Here is an 18771-nt window from a genome sequence, read left to right as displayed (position 1 = left end):
AGACCTCTGCAGAGGAGTAAAATACTCTAGGGTGAAGTATGGACCTTTCAATATTTGTGGATATTGAAGTGGATTGCTGAGACAGCATGGTCTAGTAGATAGAACATGAGTGAGAAGTAAGCGCTCAATAAATACAATTGATTGATTGATTGATCTAGGCTCTATGCCCAACACTGACACTTTTTTGCTTTGCGATCTTGGGCAAATCACTTAACTTTTTTGTGCCTCAGTTACCTCATCTGTAAAATGGGGATTAAGACTGTGAGCCCCATGAGCGACAAGTTACTGGTCGACCCATAGTCCTGACTCCTCTGGAGGTGCTATAATTAACTTGTGAATTATTTAGGGGAATTCTAGGTACCAAACTCCACCCCCTTAATGTAAAAGAATGAAAGGTTGAAGTTGAAAGGGAATGAAATTTTCTTCCTTTTTCTGTCATGTATTATGTGATGTACGTTATTAGAGTTCACTCTTTGGTCATTCTTAAATATTCATTTAAAATATTCATGTAAAATGGGATTTTAGACTGTGAGCCCACTATTGGGTAGGGACTGTCTCTATATGTTGCCAACTTGTACTTCCCAAGCACTTAGTACAGTGCTCTGCACACAGTAAGCGCTCAATAAATACGATTGATGATGATGATTAAGACTGTGATCCCCATGATCAACATGGATTGTGTCTAACCTGATAAGCTTGTATCTACCCCAGTGCTTAGTACAGTGCCTGGCACATAGTAAGAGCTTAATAAATGGCACAATAATAATAATAATCATAATAATAACAATAATAAGGAGCATCTTGAGGGTAGTGGTTGTTTCTACCAAGTCCACTGTATTGCATTCTCCAAAGCACCAAGTATAGTGCTCTGCCCACAGTAAGCACTCAATAAATATCATTGATCAATTGACTTATTGCTGTGCCACCCCACAAAATAATATTGATCGGGAATGGCCTGAATGTCCCACTAGACTAGATCCAGCCTAAATGAGAAGTAGTGTGGCTCAGTGGAAAGAGCCCGGGCTTTGGAGTCAGAGGTCAGGGGTTCAAATCCCGGCTCTGCCAATTGTCAGCTGTGTGACTTTGGGCAAGTCACTTCACTTCTCTGTGCCTCAGTTCCCTCATCTGTCAAATGGAGATTAAGAATGTGAGCCCCTCATGGGACAACCTGACCACTATGTTACCTCCCCAGCACTTAGAACAGTGCTTTGCACATAGTAAGCACTTAATAAATGCCATCATCATCATCATCAAATGTCTTTTGGGTTATTTCAAGTTACTGGTTGCTTCCATTAGCCCCTCGTGATAGAAATGGAGATGTCAACTAGGTCAGTAGCACATGGTAAAGAATGAATAATCGGCACAGTCTTTCTCTTTTTTCCATGAGTTTAAGGGAGATGATATCAAGAAAACCCAAGTTAGAATGCCTGATAATTAACAACATCAGGGTAACTAGAATTATTGGCACAACAGAGAGAGTTGCCTTCTCTAATACTAAATCGACCCATAATCCTGACTCTTCTGGAGATGCTATAAACAATTTGTGAATTATTTACGGCAATTCTAAGTACCAAACTCCATCCCCTTAATCATCATCATTAATCATATTTATTGAGCGCTTACTATGTGCAGAGCACTGTACTAAGCGCTTGGGAAGTACAAATTTGCAACATAATGTAAAATGTAATGTAAAAGAATGAAAGGTTGAAGTTGAAAGGGAATGAAATTTTCTTCCTTTTTCGGTCAAGTATATCATTATTAGAGTTCACTCTTTAGTTAAACTTCTTAAATATTTATTTAATGATCTCCTTTACCATATACAATTTTTAAGTTCTAATGTCATATCGGTCAAATTCTACAGTCTAAAGGAAACAGGCTAAAATAACTACCAAAAGGATGTTCAGAGACTCCCTTTCTAAGAGATTCAAAAAGGTAATGGAGATCTCTCATGATTGGACATTTCATTTTGATTTATATTTTCTCCCAATTGAATGTGGACACTAGACACCAATTTGTGAAAGGAAAATGGGTTATCAGCCTATGAAGTATATAAAACACGAACCCAATTCCATCAGGAAACAGGAACACAAACCCATCTGGATGTCCCTTGAGAACCACTGGGAAATTTGCCATGCCTCCTGGGGATTTTAATGTGGCAGATGTAACTGAGTTCTTTAGTCTGTAGAAAATAGCTTCTTTTAGAAATTGGGCAACATTATGATAGTGTCGCATATTTTGGAAATTTAGATTTAAAGTGTTTCAAGCGTTAAGGTTGTTTCACGCATTATTCAAGCTTTTCTTTCTCAGCTTCTTTCTAAGTGTGGGAGTCCTCAAGGCTCAGTTCTGGGTCCCCTTCTATTTTCCATCTACACTCACTCCCTTGGAGAACTCATTCAGTCCCGCGACTTCAACTATCACCTCTTCCTGGATGATTTCCAAATCTATCTCTCCAGCTCTGACCTCTCCTCTTTTCTGCAGTCTCCCATTTCCTCTTGGCTTCAGGGCATTTTGACTTATATGTCCTGCCAACACCCCAAACTTAGATTGTCCAAAACTGAACTCTTCTTCCCATCTAAACCCTGTCTTCCCCTGAATTTCCTGTCACTGTAGACAGTAGCTGCTTTATGCTTTAAGCTGGGCCGACGGAATGCTGAATCAGGCAACAATCGCTTCTCTAGTTATAGGAAAAATAGTTATAATAATGCTATTTGTTGAGGTTCCACTGGATGCCATGTACTGAATTACACATGAATATGAACAAATATTTGATATTTTATTAACATTTGATATATTTATTTAATATTTGAATATGAACAAATATGAAAGTGTTTACAAATAGGGTAACCTTAGCCTCAATTGTTTTTTTTTCTCTTCATACATGCGTTTGGGAAGAGGAGAACCAACGCTGCTAGTAGGAACCCATGTATTTGAACAGGTATATCTGCTATTTTTAGTATTCTTCCTTCCAATATGCTCGATGCTGCATGTTTTAGGTATTCAATCAAATTTGATGTTCTGTTCTTGACAGGAAAGCACTTCCCCTAAAATGGAGAAACCGAAAAAGAGCGTTTTGGTTTTTTTGAAAAACAACCATCTTTGTTGTTTGAGAGTTAGACCATATCCTTTCTCGTTCTCTTTGTTTGCTACACACTAATGCGTTAGTTGTTGCATTTCCCCTACAGTTAATTGGAATTCAATATTTTCTCTCTCAAGGAAACTAGATGGCAAAATGGAGAAGGAAAACTTAACATACATTACTGAATTTATTTTTCTGGGACTCTCTGTCCAGCCAAGTGTCCAGCTTATGCTTTTCATCATTTTCTTGTTCATCTACCTGCTAACGTTGGCTGGAAACGTTGCCATAATTACTGTGATCTGCCTGGAACCCCGACTTCAAACCCCCATGTACTTCTTCCTGGCCAATCTCTCCTTCCTGGACATCTGTTACACTTCCACCAATGTCCCTCAGATGCTTTCCAACCTGGTGGGGGAGAGAAAGACCATCTCATTCCCCGGATGTGCCACCCAAATGTATTTCTCCCTCTCTTTTGGGATGATTGAATGCGTCCTTCTTGGGGTCATGGCTTACGATCGGTATGTGGCCATATGTCACCCGTTGCATTACACCGTTATCATGAACAGAGCGACGTGCGTCCAGCTGGGAATGACCTCCTGGCTCAGCAGCTTTCTGAGCTCCCTGGTGATCAATGCCCTCACCTCGAGCTTGCCCTACTGCGGGCCCAATGTGTTAAACCATTTCTTCTGTGAAGTGCCGACAGTCTTGAGGCTGGCGTGTACAGACACTTCCCTCCCGGAGATGGTGGTGTTTGTCTTCAGCATCATCATAGTCTTCATTCCTTTTCTCCTCATCGTGGTCTCCTATGTCCGCATCCTCCTGTCCGTCCTTGGGAGACATTCAACCATGGGGAGGCGTAGAGCCTTTTCGACATGTGCTTCTCACCTGACCGTGGTGGCTCTCTTTTATGGGACAGCCATCTTTGTGTACATGCGGCCTCAGTCTCGTGCCTCTCAGGCTGGTGGAAAGGTCATTGCGCTAGTCTACACAGTAATCACACCCATGCTCAACCCCCTGATCTACAGCCTGAGAAACCAGGAAGTGAAAGGAGCTCTGAGAAAAGTCATCGACAGAGAGAAGACACCAGAACGTTAGGGCCGTCAGTCGATGAGTGGTGATGATTTAGTGAGCGTTTACTGTGTGAAGAGCAGTGAACTCAACACTTGCGAGAGAACCATAAGATAGAGTTGGTAAAAATGACCCCTGTCCTCAAGAAGTTGACAATCTAGTGAGTAAAGCTCTTTTAGTGGTGATTTTCATTGCATGCAGAGGTGATGCAGTGAGTCTCAGTGAATTAAGTGTGTAGCTGCTCTTCTCATTCAAAGAAGAGGTCACTGACTGACATTCATTCATTCAATTGTATTTATTGAGCGCTTACTGTGTGCAGAGCACTGTACTAAGTGCTCAGGAAGTACAAGTTGGCAACATATAGAGACGGTCCCTACCCAACAACGGGCTCACAGTCTGGAGGGGGGAGACAGACAACAAAACAAAACATGTAGACAGGTGTCAAAATCGTCAGAACAAATAGAATTATAGGCATAATTCACATTCACCTATGAGTAGTTGAGTAACTGAAAAGACAGTAATAATAATAATAATGATGGTATTTGTTAAGCGCTTACTATGTGCAAAGCACTGTTCTAAGTGCCGGGGAGGTTGCAAGGTGATCAGGTTGTCCCACGGGGGGCTCACAGTTTTAATCCCCATTTTACAGATGAGGTAATTGAGGCATAGAGAAGTTAAGTGACTTGCCCAAAGACAATTCAGCAGTCACAGTCAAGACCATGATATGCCCCCCCCAAAATGATTCTTCACTGTACAGTGGAAGAAAATGAAGGGTGTGTTAATGGTTAGCCTTGCTCAGTCACAAAGTTTCTGGTCAACCCATGGCAATTCCCTTCATCTTCCTGGGTTTCCATTTAATTATTCTGAAGCAAACTCATCCCAAGGATGCTAATTGTTTCTAGAAAGTCCTGCAGTGAGAATTTTGGCAGTAGCCACCACTCCCTCACTTGGGGTCTGCCTGGGCCATTCCAAAGCATCAGGAAGATTGCAAGACATTAGCTAAGGAAGAGGGAAGAGAATGGACTGGTTTTGGAGAGCTAATCCATCTCTTAAAAATGCCAGCCTGCCTAAAGGGGAAATGATTTTCTGAAACTCAGAGTAGCTATGCAGGGAAATGTGCAACAACTCTGTTGCGTTGTACTCTCCCAAGCTCTTGGTACAGTGCTCTGCACACCGTTAGCACTCAATAAATACCACTGAAAACTATATATTTATATTAATGTCTGCCTCCCAATCTAGACTGTAAGCTCGTTGCGGGCAGGGAACATGTCTGCCAACTCTGTTGTACTTTCCCAAGCGCTTAGCGCAGTGGTCTGCACATAATAAGTGCTCAATAAATGCCATTGATGATGAAGATTGATGATCGATTGAATGTGAGAGAGAGGGTCTTTTCTGGTTTAGGAATAAATTTCTAGGAATAAATAAACCCAGCAACCAAAATAGGACCTTCTGGGAAATTCACATTTTGCAGTTTTAAGCTGTCAAAAAGCAAATTAAAACCTGATCTTTAATAAGTTCCTATTTAGGATTTTTATTAGTCTTTTACTTTTAAGATGATGTGGCACTGCCATCGAAGCTTAGGAATTAAATGTATTAAGCATCTTCATATCCTTTGCTCTGGTTATAAGCAACATCAGGAATAATTGGTTCTAGACACAGGCCCAGTCAATACTAAGTGATTATTTGAACCTGATATTTGGTAAAATTAAAGGTAGTGGGGCAATGCCAACCCACCCACACAGGGACACTTTTATTGGGCAATCCATTAGAGACACTGTGAACATCTGGGTGCTTTTAAGGGGTACACAAAATGTCATGCTAAGCTATGACCTGCACAAAAAATGCTAGGCTTCGGGTGACCTTTTTTGTTTGGTTTCCCTGACCAATACTGGGTGGGATGGCTAGCTGCAGCTGTGGTGAGAGATGGGTGGAGGTGGGAGGAAGGCCCCACACTACCTAATTCCCTCATGTATTCATTCAGTCATATTTATTGAGTGCTTATTTTTTTTATGTGCAAAGCACTGGACTGTGTGCTTGGAAAGTACAATTCCCGCCCCTTCTTTTCTAGCTGTGCTGAAGTTGAGTTTTATTACATTTGGGAAAGTGCATAGTCACCTAAATAGACTGACTTGAAGGTGGTTAATTTTTGAGGAATTTGTCAAATAGGAGGGTCACTGTCCAAAACGTTGCCTTGACATCACATCCCTCTTGGGCACTTGCTCTGAGACTGTCCTGTCTACTGGAAGCCTCCCTTGGAACCAAGATCCCTGGGATAGCCCACAGCCTCCCCAGCTCCACAGCAAATAAGAGAAATAACTGGGATAGATAGCAGGTTCGGTCACCCAACCTAGCTCTTAGACTGCCCCTCCCTGAGACTAGCACTATGGAGAAACCTAATCTGGATCCTGGATTTGACCTCTATTGGTTTCTGATGGACTCGGGCAGGTATAGAGCCTGAGGAGAACGGGTGGGTCTGGGACTCAGGGAATACTGGTTGTCCAGCACTGTGAATACTCTGGGCCCACTCTCTAGTCTATTCATTTTCAGGCAAAATTCAAGTGCTCTTGTGTCTTCGTTTGGTTCGAGAGAACGATAAGCCAAGGCTCGGTTGTACCATCTTTCAAATGTAGAAAAACTCAATTTCATTGGCTTAAGTTCCATCCACACTTGCATAATCACCTCCATTCTTCCCATCTAGGGAAACTAAATCCGTGAGTAGTTAGCACTGTTGAGAAGTAGCATTATGTAGTGATAGACTATGAGCCTGGGAATCAGAAGGTCATGGGTTCTAATCTCCACTCTGCCACCTGTCTGCTTTGTGACCTTGGGCAGGTCACTTCACTTCCTCTGTGCCTCAGTTACCGCAACTGGAAAATGGGGATTAAGACCGTGAGCCCCATGAGAGACAGGGACTTGTCTCATCTTATTACCTTGTATTTACCCCAGCACTTAGAACAGTGTTTGGCACATAGTAAATGCTTAACAAAGACCACAGTTATTATTATTATTATCCTGCATGAGTGGAGGAGTAAATGCATTCTGTAGAGAAAATCAATCAATCAATGGTATTTATTGAGCGCTTACTATTTGCAGAGCACTGTACTAAGCACTTGGGTGCTTCTTACCACAAATCGGGTTGGACCCAGTCTCTGTCCCCCAAGGGGCTCAAGTCTCAATCCCCATTTCACAGATGAGGTAACCGAGGCACAGAGAAGTAAGTTGACTTGCCCAAGGTCACCCAGCAGACAATACAGCAGAATTAGCCAGCCTGTTCCCTGACAATAAGAGCTTAGAGTCTAGAAAAGTGTTTGATTTATAGTTGCCAAAGATCCGGCTTCATATTCCATGCTCATGGGCAATGGGCCCCTCAGATAACTGTAATCTGGTGAGAAGTGGGGATGCCAAGAAAAAAAAAACTGTCTGTGACCTTGAAAGGGCAATGAACATCCCTCTGGTGCTAGCTACTGCAAAAAAGGAAGTATGGTTCAATTATTTTTTCCCAGGGACATTACATCTCAAAGGTGCTTCCAGAAGGGTAGCATTTTAATTGCTCCTTCTGGGCGTGTTTGAGAAATGCTTTAGGGAAAACATTCTAGAGGAAAAAATACAAATAAATCAACTGTCTTCCTGGTATGGTGATGTTATTGATAATACCGCTCTACTGTAAGAGGTAGGTAATTCACTAAATTTGCTGCTTAAATCTCCTTTTTCTGCTAAATCCGTGTATTGCTTCTTTGTAGATTGTCAATGTTGAGATTCCTAAGGCTTGGTTGTGACATTTTCTTTGTTTTCGTCATCCTTTGGTTGTTGGGCCTTTTATTGGCTGGAATAGACCTTTCTGCTGTGAGGTAAACCCAAGCCACTCTAGGCCAGGTCTGCTATTTCCCATCAAACAGATGTACAAATGTACAAGGGATGTTGTTATTAAATATGGGTTGCTGAATCATTTAGGCAACTGGAAACATGATGACAGAAGAGAAATTCAGTTTTTAGTCTAATTGCCTCCATTTGTAGAGGCCCAGAAACAGTTCTTTGGAGGACTTTATGAATTATCTGGGAGGATTTAAGACTATCTGTTTGTTGAGGAAGGTTTAGCAACTGGCCCATCTGGAAACAGCTCAACATGTTTAGAGGACTTCTTTAAGTCCAGTCAGTACTGTGATTCGGAGAACTTTGGAAGGCCATTTTGATGTATTTGGTTGGAAAATAAGTACACCTAAGATATTTCAACCCCTCTCAGGGTCTCACCTGGGGAATTTCCAGTACTCTACCAGTCTCTGCTACTGGCGGGAGAGTCAAGCAGAGGTATACCCATTCCATTCCTAGCTTTGGCAGAGGCTAACAAGTGGAAGGTGATCTGATACAAGTAAAAACTCACTCAAGCTGGGCAGCAGCAGCATGGGAGAGAGTCAAGGGTGGAGACTCGAGTTTACTGCATGGAAGGCAGCAATGGGAAACCACTTCCGTATTTTTACCAAGAAAACTAAGATTACACTACCAGAACGATTGCAGATGGAAAGCAGGGCGTCCTGGGAGAGATGTGTCTGCGGTGTCACTATGGGTTGGAAGCAACTCGATGGCATAATACAAGGTATTTCGATGTATTTTCACCCTGATAATTAGTTAAAATAGCTAAATTCATTGACTTTAGAAAGATATGCAAAATAAATCAGCTCCAGGTGTACCTTGAATAAATAGGTAGAATTCTCTAGTCAGCTTTTTCTTAATAATTTGAAAGCATGTCTCCATTCTGATCATCTTAGCAGAGAGGAAAGCATTATTTAATAATCAAACCCATTTATTAGTATGTAAGGAGGGAAGTCTGCATATTTAAATGGGTTGAGTTCAAATTATTTCCAAATTCTGGGTTTCTAAGATGACATTTGACCCGTGGGATCTTATGAGCATCAAATGAAATCCCTGTGATGCTCATTTATCTTCCAAGCTGCATCTAAATGGCAGATTTTTTATTTTTTCTTCTAGACTGTGAGCCCATTGTTGAGTAGGGACCGTTTCTATATGTTGCCAACTTGTACTTCCCAAGTGCTTAGTACAGTGCTCTGCACACAGTAAGCACTCAATAAATACGATTGAATTGAATGAATGAATTTAATAAATAAGGATCTGAGCCAGTTGTCAAGTTTTATTTTGAATTCTATCAAGCTTTGAGTATGGGCTTTCAATCATGGCTTCAGAATGAAATGAGGAAATATAATTTTCTAATTGAATCACTGTACAAGTGAAAGGATTAAAAATAGTATGAGTTGATGTGAATATTCATGCCCGTATGTGTGTACTAGAGATAGACTGTACCACATGTGCGTATTGGTAGTCAAGTGAAAGAAAGCAATTTAAACCTGAGCAAAGATCCTTCTCATCTTCTGTTGTTATCTCTCTCTATCTCAGTTAGCAATGCAGGTGATGAGGAAATGCTTCCTAAAAATCATACTACTGGATTGGAATTTGTTCTCCAGGGACTGACGTCACAGCCAGAGCTGCAGGTCATCCTCTTCGTGGTCTTCCTGGTGATCTACCTCATCACTCTGGTGGGAAACCTGGGGCTGATCCTTTTAATAAAGACTGACTCTCTACTACAAACTCCTATGTACTTTTTCCTCAGCCACCTCTCCTTCGTGGATCTGTGCTATTCTACCAATCTCTCCCCTCAGATGCTGGTGCATTTCCTATCAGAGAAGAAGACAGTTTCTTTTGCTGGATGCTTTATGCAGTGTCTTTTTTTCATTGGCCTTGTGATTACGGAGTTTTATATCCTCGCTGCCATGGCTATTGATCGTTTTGTGGCTATCTGTTACCCTCTACAATACAGCAGCAAGATGTCCAAGAATGCCTGCCTTTGCCTGATTGCTGTTCCCTACACCTTTGGCTTCCTGAATGGCCTTTCCCAGACAGTACTGACATTCCATTTATCTTTCTGTAGCTCCAGGACAATCAATCATTTCTACTGTGCTGATCCACCCCTCATCATGTTGTCCTGCTCCGATACCTATAGCAAAGAAATGGCAATGTTTATTGTTGCTAGCTTCACTCTATCTAGCTCCCTCCTAATAATTCTTATATCATACATTTTTATTCTTGCTGCCATCTTGCAGATCCGTTCTGCCGGAGGAAGGCGCCGAGCCTTCTCCACGTGTGGCTCCCACCTGACCGCTGTCATCGTATTTTATGGGACCCTTTTTAGCATGTATCTAAGACGGCCTTCGAAGCAGTCTCTAGAGGAGTCAAAAATCACCGCTGTCTTTTATTCCTTTGTGAGTCCCATGTTGAACCCCTTGATCTACAGTCTGAGGAACAAGGATGTGATTGATGCCCTGAAGAAAGCAATCAGGAGAAAACTGCTTAATCAGATGGCAGGCTCCATGTCCACTGTTTTCTAATAATCCAGGGATGCAAGAGCAAAAAAATAAAACTTGTTTACCCTTTCCAGCCTGACCTTTCTCTCATCTCATTTTCTCTTATGAATAACAGGGAATGATCCTTTTTTGACATCTCAATGTCCCTCTTCTCAGTGCTGTGTTCCTGGGGATAGGGGAAAGGAAATGATGTTGTCTATAGATCTTAAATAATCTTACCCATAGACCATATCAAATTCTTTCATCCAGTTTTAGATGTCATTCTAATTCATATAAATCACATGATTGAGCTAGGTGCATTTTCATTGTTCCAGGCCAACAAAAGTTCTCTAACAGTCAAATAAGTTACCCAGGCAAGCCCTAACTTCAGCAAACATCTTTTCAAAGGGGCCAGAGACATGATCTGCTGCTGTGCAGATGCACTTTATATAACTGTTGAAGGAAAATGGGCCAAGCAAGAGATCCCCATCATGAGAGTGACTCCTGACCCACTTCTTTAGACTATCTCTTGGTAACATAGCACGACCCCCTGAACACACTTCTTGAGACTCATTTTAACAACATCAACTCAACTCCTCGTCCACTTCCTACCCTATCTCTCTTTACAAACAAGACCCCCAGCTTTCTGCTTTTCTCATCCTGTCAAGGTGGAGGGATCCCCAGCTTAGCGATTAGAGAAGGAAGGAAAACCGGAGAAGAAAGGAAAATTCACTGTCATCCCAAATTGCCAAAATGGAGCAAGCTATTTGGTTAGTATTAGAGTTGGGCATACTCAGAAGAAGCTTGATGGAATGGTCAACAAGAATAGCATAAGAGGAGGGGAAAATGAGACCCACATTGCTGCTCGCTGTCATCTGAAGGGGAGGCAGGGACAGCATGAGTCCAAAGGACTTCTTAAACCAGGGACACCCATGCTGATTTGCCTCGTTATGGACCGGAATACCGAACAAGACCGACCATCTCACGGTAGGAGGAACTCTACGCCTGGGTTGGGTGGGGATAGTTGTTTGTTGCTATATAGCTGAGTCTGTGATTTCCTGTTGATTACATGCTGTGTATTAAAATATCTAGTTTCTAACTAAGTTATGGTGATCATTCCCTTGGCAGCCCCAACACACAAATCCTCTAATATAATCCTGGGTACTGAGTTGCCCATTGACCACCTGACAATAATATTGGTTGATTTTGTGGTGCTGCCTTTGAACTAGGACTCTGAGAGCTTTTTCGGTGTGTCATTTTGACATAGTGGTAACCTTTGATTCCAGAATCCACTCACTAACACAAACAATTTTCAGACCTAGACAGCCTGGCCATTTAAGACGAAGACCTCTCTAGAAGAATAATGCTATGGAATAGTACTAGTTGTCATATTTGTTAAGTGCTTGCTATGTGCCAAGCATTAAGCACTGGGATAGATACAACACAATCAGATCAGGCACAGTGCCTGTCCTACATGGGGATCACAGTCTAAGTAAGAGGGAGAACAGCTATTTCATCCCCATTTTGCAGATAAAAATAATAATAATAATAATGGCATTTGTTAAGCACTTATTATGTGCAAAGCACTGTTCTAAGCGCTGGGGGAGGTACAAGATGATCAGGTTGTCCCACATGGGACTCACAGTCTTAATCACCATTTTACAGATGAGGGAACTGAGGCTCAGAGAAGTTAAGTGACTTGCCCAAAGTCACACAGCTGACAACTGGCAGAGCTGGGATTAGAACCCATGATCTCTGACTCCCAAGCCCGTACTATTTCCACTGAGCCACACTGCTTCTAGGCACAGAGAACTTAAATAACTTGCCCAAGTTCACACGGCAGGCAAATGGAATGAGCCGGGATTACAATATAGGTCTTCTGGCTCCCAGGCCCATTCTTTTTCCAGTAGGCAACTAAGAAATATTAGTGTCCAGATACTTCTGGAGCACCCCCAGGAACCAAGAAACTGTATTGGTTGCTTGAGAAAGGTGACTGGATTGGTAGAGGGCCAAGATTGCATAGCTGCACAGGACTGGCTTCCAGGAAGTGGAGATAGAAAGGGAGTCAATCAGTCAGTCAGTTGTATTTTTTTATGAAATTTATTAAGTGCTTACTATGTGCAGAGTACTGGTCTAAGCTCTGGGGAGGTTACAAGGTGATCAGGTTGTCCCACAGGGTGCTCACAGTCTTAATCCCCATTTTCCAGATGAGGTAACTGAGACACAGAGAAGTTAAGTGACTTGCCCAAAGTCACACAGTTGACAATTGGTGGAGCCGGGGTTTGAACCCATGACCTTTGACTCCAAAGGCCGTGCTCTTTCCACTGAGCCACGCTGCTTTTTATTGAACATTTACTGTAGGCAGAGCACTGTACTAAGCACTTGGCACAATATGGTATATGGTACAATACAACCATATAAGAGACACATTCCCTGCCCACAGTGAGCTTACAGTCTAGAAGGAAGTTTACAGAGGGAGTTGGGGAATGGAGAGAGGAAAAAAAGGGGAGCAGTCCAGGTGGAAGGGCAAAGGAAAAAGGAAAGAGAAGAGGAGGGACACATTTTGCTGCTCAGCTATGATTACTGCCTTCTGCTGCCTTCTGCTGTGGGCCATTATCTGCCCGACTGGTCACCACAGACAAAGCCGCTGCTTTACAACCAAATATCCGAGGCTTCTTCATCTGGCTAGATATATTTCCTTACAAGAATGATACAGACCACATAGATGGGAAGTCATTCTATGGGAAAGTTGCCATAGACTATTTCTATTGAAGTGATCGGTTTTATTGATTTATGTCAGGATCTTCAATAAGCAAATTGTACTTAGACTTTCTGGCGGTAATCCATTGAGCTTCACTATCATTCCCATCTACTACATGGTCATTTTTTCTGCCATCCTTAGTATACCCACCTCCCAACCTCCTGTCTCTCCCTGCTTCAGTCTATACTTCACTCTGCTGCCCGGATTATCTTTGTACAGAAACACACTGGGCATGTCACTCCCCTTCTCAAAAATCTCCAGTGGTTGCCTGTCAACCATTAAATCAAACCTAAACTCCTCACCCTGGGCTTCCAGGCTGTCCATCACCTCGCCCCCTCCTACCTCACCTTCCTTCTCTCCTTCTACAGCCCAGCCCGCACACTCCGCTCCTCTGCTGCTAGCCTCCTCACTGGGCCTCGTTCTCATCTGTCCCACCATCGACCCCTGGCCCACGTCCTTCCTCTGGCCTGGAATGCCCTCTCTCCACACATCTGTCAAACTAGCTCTCTTCCTCCCTTCAAAGCCCTACTGAGAACTCACCTCCTCCAGGAGGCCTTCCCAGACTGAGCCCCCCTTTTTCCTCTCCTCCTCCTCCTCCCCTCCCCATCTCCCCATCCCTCCCTCTGCCCTACCCTTATCGCCTCCTCACAGCATTTGTATATTTTGTACATAGTTATTACTCTACTTTGTTAATGATGTGTATATAGCTACAATTCTATTTATTCTGATGGTATTGACACCTGTCTACTGTTTTGTTTTGTTGCCTGTCTCCCCCTTCTGGACTGTGAGCCCACTGTTGGGTAGGGACCATCTCAATATGTTGCAGATTTGTACTTCCCAAGCACTTAGTACAGTGCTCTGCACACAGTAAGGGCTCAATAAATATGATTGAATGAATGAATGAATATCCATTCTGCTGAGAAGCAACAAGAAGCCTTCCCTTCCTGTGGCTTCCATTTGACCCTGGGTTACCGAGTTTCCTGGGTTCCTTTTCTGAATCTCTGTTAGAGCTACTTTGGCTTTTTTTAACTTATACACACTCATAGGTGAACATCATCTGTTGTGTCTTCAAATGCAATTGATAGATCTTCTTGAAATACTGAGGACAATTATATAGAGTTGGAGTTAAAGAGTCTGATTAAGGGAAACATTTTTGCAGTTTGTTGTGACTTTCTGTGTCTAAAATATGACTAACTGATTGGTCATCTTGAATCTCTCAGCATGGAAGGCGTCACGGGCTCAGTGAAAGAGTAGGGGCCTTGGACATCTCTGAGATCTTGAGCTAGTCACGACTGTTCCGGATCTCAATTCCAACATCTGTCAAATGGGGATAAGATGCTTGGTTTCTCAACCTTTTAGACTGTGAGCTATCCATAGGAAAGGGAGAAACAGCATGGCTCAATGGAAAGAGCACGGACTTGGGAGTCAAAGTTCAAGGGTTCGAATCCCGGCCCTGCCACTTGTCTGCCATGTGACCTTGGGCACTGTGCCTCAGTTACCTCATCTGTAAAATGGGGATGAAGACTGTGAGCCCCACGTGGGACAACCTGATCACCTTGTATCCCCCCAGCGCTTAGAACAGTGCTTTGCACTTAACAAATGCCATATTATTATTATTTATTATGTTCATTCTACCTACCCCAGCACTAAACATGCTGCTTTGACATATACTAAGTGATTGAAAAAAACATTAATATGTTTCTCTCTTTGTGCCTCTTTCTCATTCATACACACAGACACACAGACTCACATTAACATGTGCTACAAGTTTTAATAAGTGTTCACTCCTCCATGCAAGCAGTAACAAGGCTTGACACTAGTCAAACATAATGAAATTCTGCAATTAGTTGCAGCAGCTTGGCTTTTTAAATTAACCAGAGGAGACTTAATTAATCATGGGAATCGGGGAAATGAAGGGAAAGCATGGGGCTTATGTGAACACCTTTCTTTGAAAAATGAAGTATGAATCATATCATTAATATTGCATCTCCAGAGCTGAATCAAACAGTATCAATATAATTGCTTCCTCTGAGCAAAGATCAGAAAGGCCTTAAGGATTTGGGTCCCCAAAGCACAGATGCAACTATAAACTGTCTCTACCAACCCCTCCTTGAGACAGCTCTGAGACACTTTTCTTCTTTCACAGGTAGGTCTAGCAAACCTAAACATTTGTACATCTAGATACATTTTTCCCTTTTCTTTTTTGGTGCTGATTTGGAATAAGGTAGAAATGGTAGAATTGGTGACCTGATAAAACTGTCAGTTGGATGTGGATGGAAATGTGTTTTCACCTACTTAATCAGTTTCCCAAGGAAGTGACAGAAGTTAGCTTAAAGCAGATCTATTTGTATTAACTATTTGTTATGCTCTTTACAAAGAAACATGGATTACATTCAAAGGAATCTACTACTCATAGCAATCCCAAAGAAATTCTGGTAAAGGAAATGCTTTCAGGTGGGGAAAAAATCTAAATGTCGCTATTAATCAATAAGTATTTCTATTCATTCATTCATTCATTCAATCATATTAATTGAGCGCTTACTGTGTGCAGAGCCCTGTATTAAGTGCTTGCGCAGTACAAATCAGCAACATATAGAGACAGTCCCTACCCAACAACGGGCTCACAGTCTAGAAGGGGCAAACAGACAAGAAACAAAACAAGTAGATAGGTGTCAATACCATCAGAATAAATAGAATTATAGCTATATACACATCATTAATAAAATAGATATAGTAAATATGTACAAATAAAATATGTACAAATATATACAAGTGCTGTGGGGAGAGGAAGGGGGAGGGCAGAGGAAGGGGCGATTGGGAGGGAAGGAGGACTGTGAGCCCACTGTTGGGTAGAGACTGTCTCTATATGTTGCCAAATTGTACTTCCCAAGCGCTTAGTACAGTGCTATGCACACAGTAAGCGCTCAATAAAGACGATTGAATGAATGAATGAATGAGGAGGAGGAGAGGAAAAAAGGGGGGGCTCAGTCAGGGAAGGCCTCCTGGAGGAGGTGAGCTCTTAGTAGGGCTTTAAAGGGAGGAAGAGAGCTAGTTTGGTGGATGTGTGGAATGTGCATTATTTCTACATAATTCTGTAGCTCTGTTTGGCACTAGATGGTCAACAATTTCCAAAACATGAATATGCTTCAGAATGTTACTACCAATTCTGTAATATTGTATTCTCCCAAGTGCTTAGTACAGTGCTTTGCACACAACGGTCATACTCTACCATTGAGTTTCTGCAGGATCTGAATTGAGTCACTTAATCTCAGCTATTAATTATCCCACTATCACATGCCTACAACCATACCCATGACACCTTCAAAACTGAACTGACCACAAAATTATTAACCTAACTGTGATGTCTGTCCTGGCTGTGTCTCTGACTCTGCAGGGAGAGAGCAGGGGGGGTGAGGAGAAAGGCAACTTCAATTAACTGAAACACTTGTGGGGAACCAAGATTACATATAAGCACCAAGTGCTCTGTACAGTGCTTTGTACACAGTAAGCCCTCTATAAATGCCACTGATTGACTGAGGATGCTTGGAATTTGTTTTGGACATTTCCTAGAAGCACTTGCTGCGGGAAGAAATCCAGACCGCTGACTAGAACCTTAGATGAACCATGTGGAGAGCATGGATTTTGTAGATTTTCTCTGGTAATTCTCCCCAGATATTCCACACATCATAATTTGTAAACCAGCACCTTCTACTCAACACAGATTGGGGAATGTATTCTCCTTTTTCATATTTTGGTCCTCAGTGAAATTAGGGCATTCTTTCTCCTCCTAAACAGGGTTGAGGATAGGGCTCACTTCATCTGCATGTGACATTGCTGTAAACCTTATGGACTTCTTTCAAAAATGTATATTGCTCAGTGGTGAAGGACGGCTTAGAGGTTAAACTGTTATTGCATATATTTACTCCTTTCTGATTCCATTGTCCCTTAGATTTCCCAATTCACTGGCAAATATAATCCACCACAGCTTTTGAGATGATCATCATCTTGCTATCCTGCCAGGATTTTATTTCAGCTGATTCAGATTCCTGAAAATACCAGCGGTTGCTCTCCTGAGTCATCTTTGAATTGAGGTCGTCTATGTTACCTCCCTGAGGCTTCCCCCAACTAACACAATCAATCAATCAATCAATTGTATTTATTGAGTACTCGGTGTGTTCAAGGCACACTGTGTGCAAACCCCTCATTTTTCCACCTAAGTCCTCCTTTCTATGTCACCTATGCACTTGGGTCTGTTCCCCTTAAGCACTTTGATATTCACCTCTCTCCCAGCCCCACAGTAGTTGGGTACGTCCCCATCTGTAATATTTTTTAATGTCTGCTTCCCCCTCTCATCAGTAAACTCTTTGTGTGCAGGATTGCATTGTGCATTTTGTATTGTATTCTCCCAAGCAGTTAGTACAGTGGCTAGTACACAGTAACTGCACATTAAATACTATTGACTGATTGAGAGAACACCAAGAAGTGAGAGACAGGAGAAGTAAAGGAAGAGTCCTACTCAAGTCTATTAATCGCCCTTTTTTTTTTGTATTTTAGCTGATTAAATTTAAATGAGCAAAATGTCTAATTGGAATCATACAGAAGTGACTGAATTTATTCTCCTGGGGCTGAAAGTTCAAGCGGAGCTGCGTCCTATCCTCTTTGTAATGTTTCTCACCATCTACATCATCACCGTGGTGGGGAATGTTGGCATGATCGTTCTCATTCGAATCACTCCCAGACTGCACAGTCCCATGTACTTTTTCCTCAGCCACCTCTCCTTCGTGGATCTATGCTATGCCACCAGTATCTCCCCACAGATGCTGGTGCATTTCCTATCAGAGAAGAAGACCATTTCCTTTATTGGTTGTTTCATTCAATTTACTGTCTTCATCTCTCTGGCCATCACCGAACACTATCTGCTAACGGTCATGGCTTACGACCGCTACTTGGCAATTTGCAGCCCGCTGCTTTATGGCAGCAAAATGTCTAGGGGAGTTTGCATCGGTCTGGTGATGGCTCCCTATGTCTATGGCTTCCTCAATGGCTTGATCCAGATGGTGTTGATGCTCCGTTTGTCGTTTTGTGGTTCTAATGAAGTCAACCACTTCTACTGTGCTGATCCTCCTCTCTTAGTCCTGTCTTGCTCTGACACCTTCGTCAAAGAGACTGCCATGTTTGTGGTTGCTGGTTTCAACCTCATCTGCTCTCTCCTGATCATTCTCATTTCCTACGGTTACATCTTTGCTGCCATCCTGAGGATCCGTTCGGCTGAGGGGAGACTCAAAGCCTTTTCCACCTGTGGCTCCCACCTGACCGTTGTCACCATATTTTACGGGACTCTTCTCTGCATGCATCTAACACCTCCCACTGAGCAGTCGGTCGAACAGGGAAAAATCATTGCTATCTTTTATATCTTTGTATGCCCCATGTTGAACCCCTTCATATACATCATGAGGAATAATGATGTGAGGGATGCTACGAAGAGAGTTCTCAAATTTCAGTTGTTGACCAAATAA

At 42.4% G+C, this 18771-nt stretch overlaps 3 protein-coding genes across 3 annotated transcripts; all 3 read left to right on the top strand.

Annotated features, from left to right (window-relative positions):
* Positions 1-2916: 2916 nt before the first annotated feature.
* On the top strand, positions 2917-10539 carry LOC119943814 (olfactory receptor 5M10-like). Its single transcript, XM_038764984.1, has 2 exons — positions 2917-2935; positions 9551-10539. Exon 2 carries the CDS (start codon positions 9574-9576, stop codon positions 10537-10539), a length of 966 nt encoding a protein of 321 aa, XP_038620912.1. The 5' UTR covers positions 2917-2935; positions 9551-9573.
* Positions 3230-4171, top strand: LOC119944062 (olfactory receptor 10A7-like). The gene has a single exon (XM_038765287.1). The coding sequence runs from the start codon at positions 3230-3232 to the stop codon at positions 4169-4171; it is 942 nt and encodes a 313-aa protein (XP_038621215.1).
* A 7293-nt stretch (positions 10540-17832) lies between the features above and the next one.
* On the top strand, positions 17833-18771 carry LOC119943818 (olfactory receptor 1030-like). Its single transcript, XM_038764987.1, has one exon. It carries the CDS (start codon positions 17833-17835, stop codon positions 18769-18771), a length of 939 nt encoding a protein of 312 aa, XP_038620915.1.

The sequence above is a fragment of the Tachyglossus aculeatus genome, chromosome 22 (assembly GCF_015852505.1).
Source record: "Tachyglossus aculeatus isolate mTacAcu1 chromosome 22, mTacAcu1.pri, whole genome shotgun sequence".
Classification (NCBI taxonomy): Eukaryota; Metazoa; Chordata; class Mammalia; order Monotremata; family Tachyglossidae; genus Tachyglossus; species Tachyglossus aculeatus.
This window is presented reverse-complemented; position numbering and strand designations above follow the sequence as displayed.

Coding starts and splice junctions, on each gene's coding strand:
- LOC119944062 (XM_038765287.1), top strand. CDS start 3,230: ATGGAGAAGGAAAACTTAACATACATTACTGAATTTATTTTTCTGGGA.
- LOC119943814 (XM_038764984.1), top strand. CDS start 9,574: ATGCTTCCTAAAAATCATACTACTGGATTGGAATTTGTTCTCCAGGGA.
- LOC119943818 (XM_038764987.1), top strand. CDS start 17,833: ATGTCTAATTGGAATCATACAGAAGTGACTGAATTTATTCTCCTGGGG.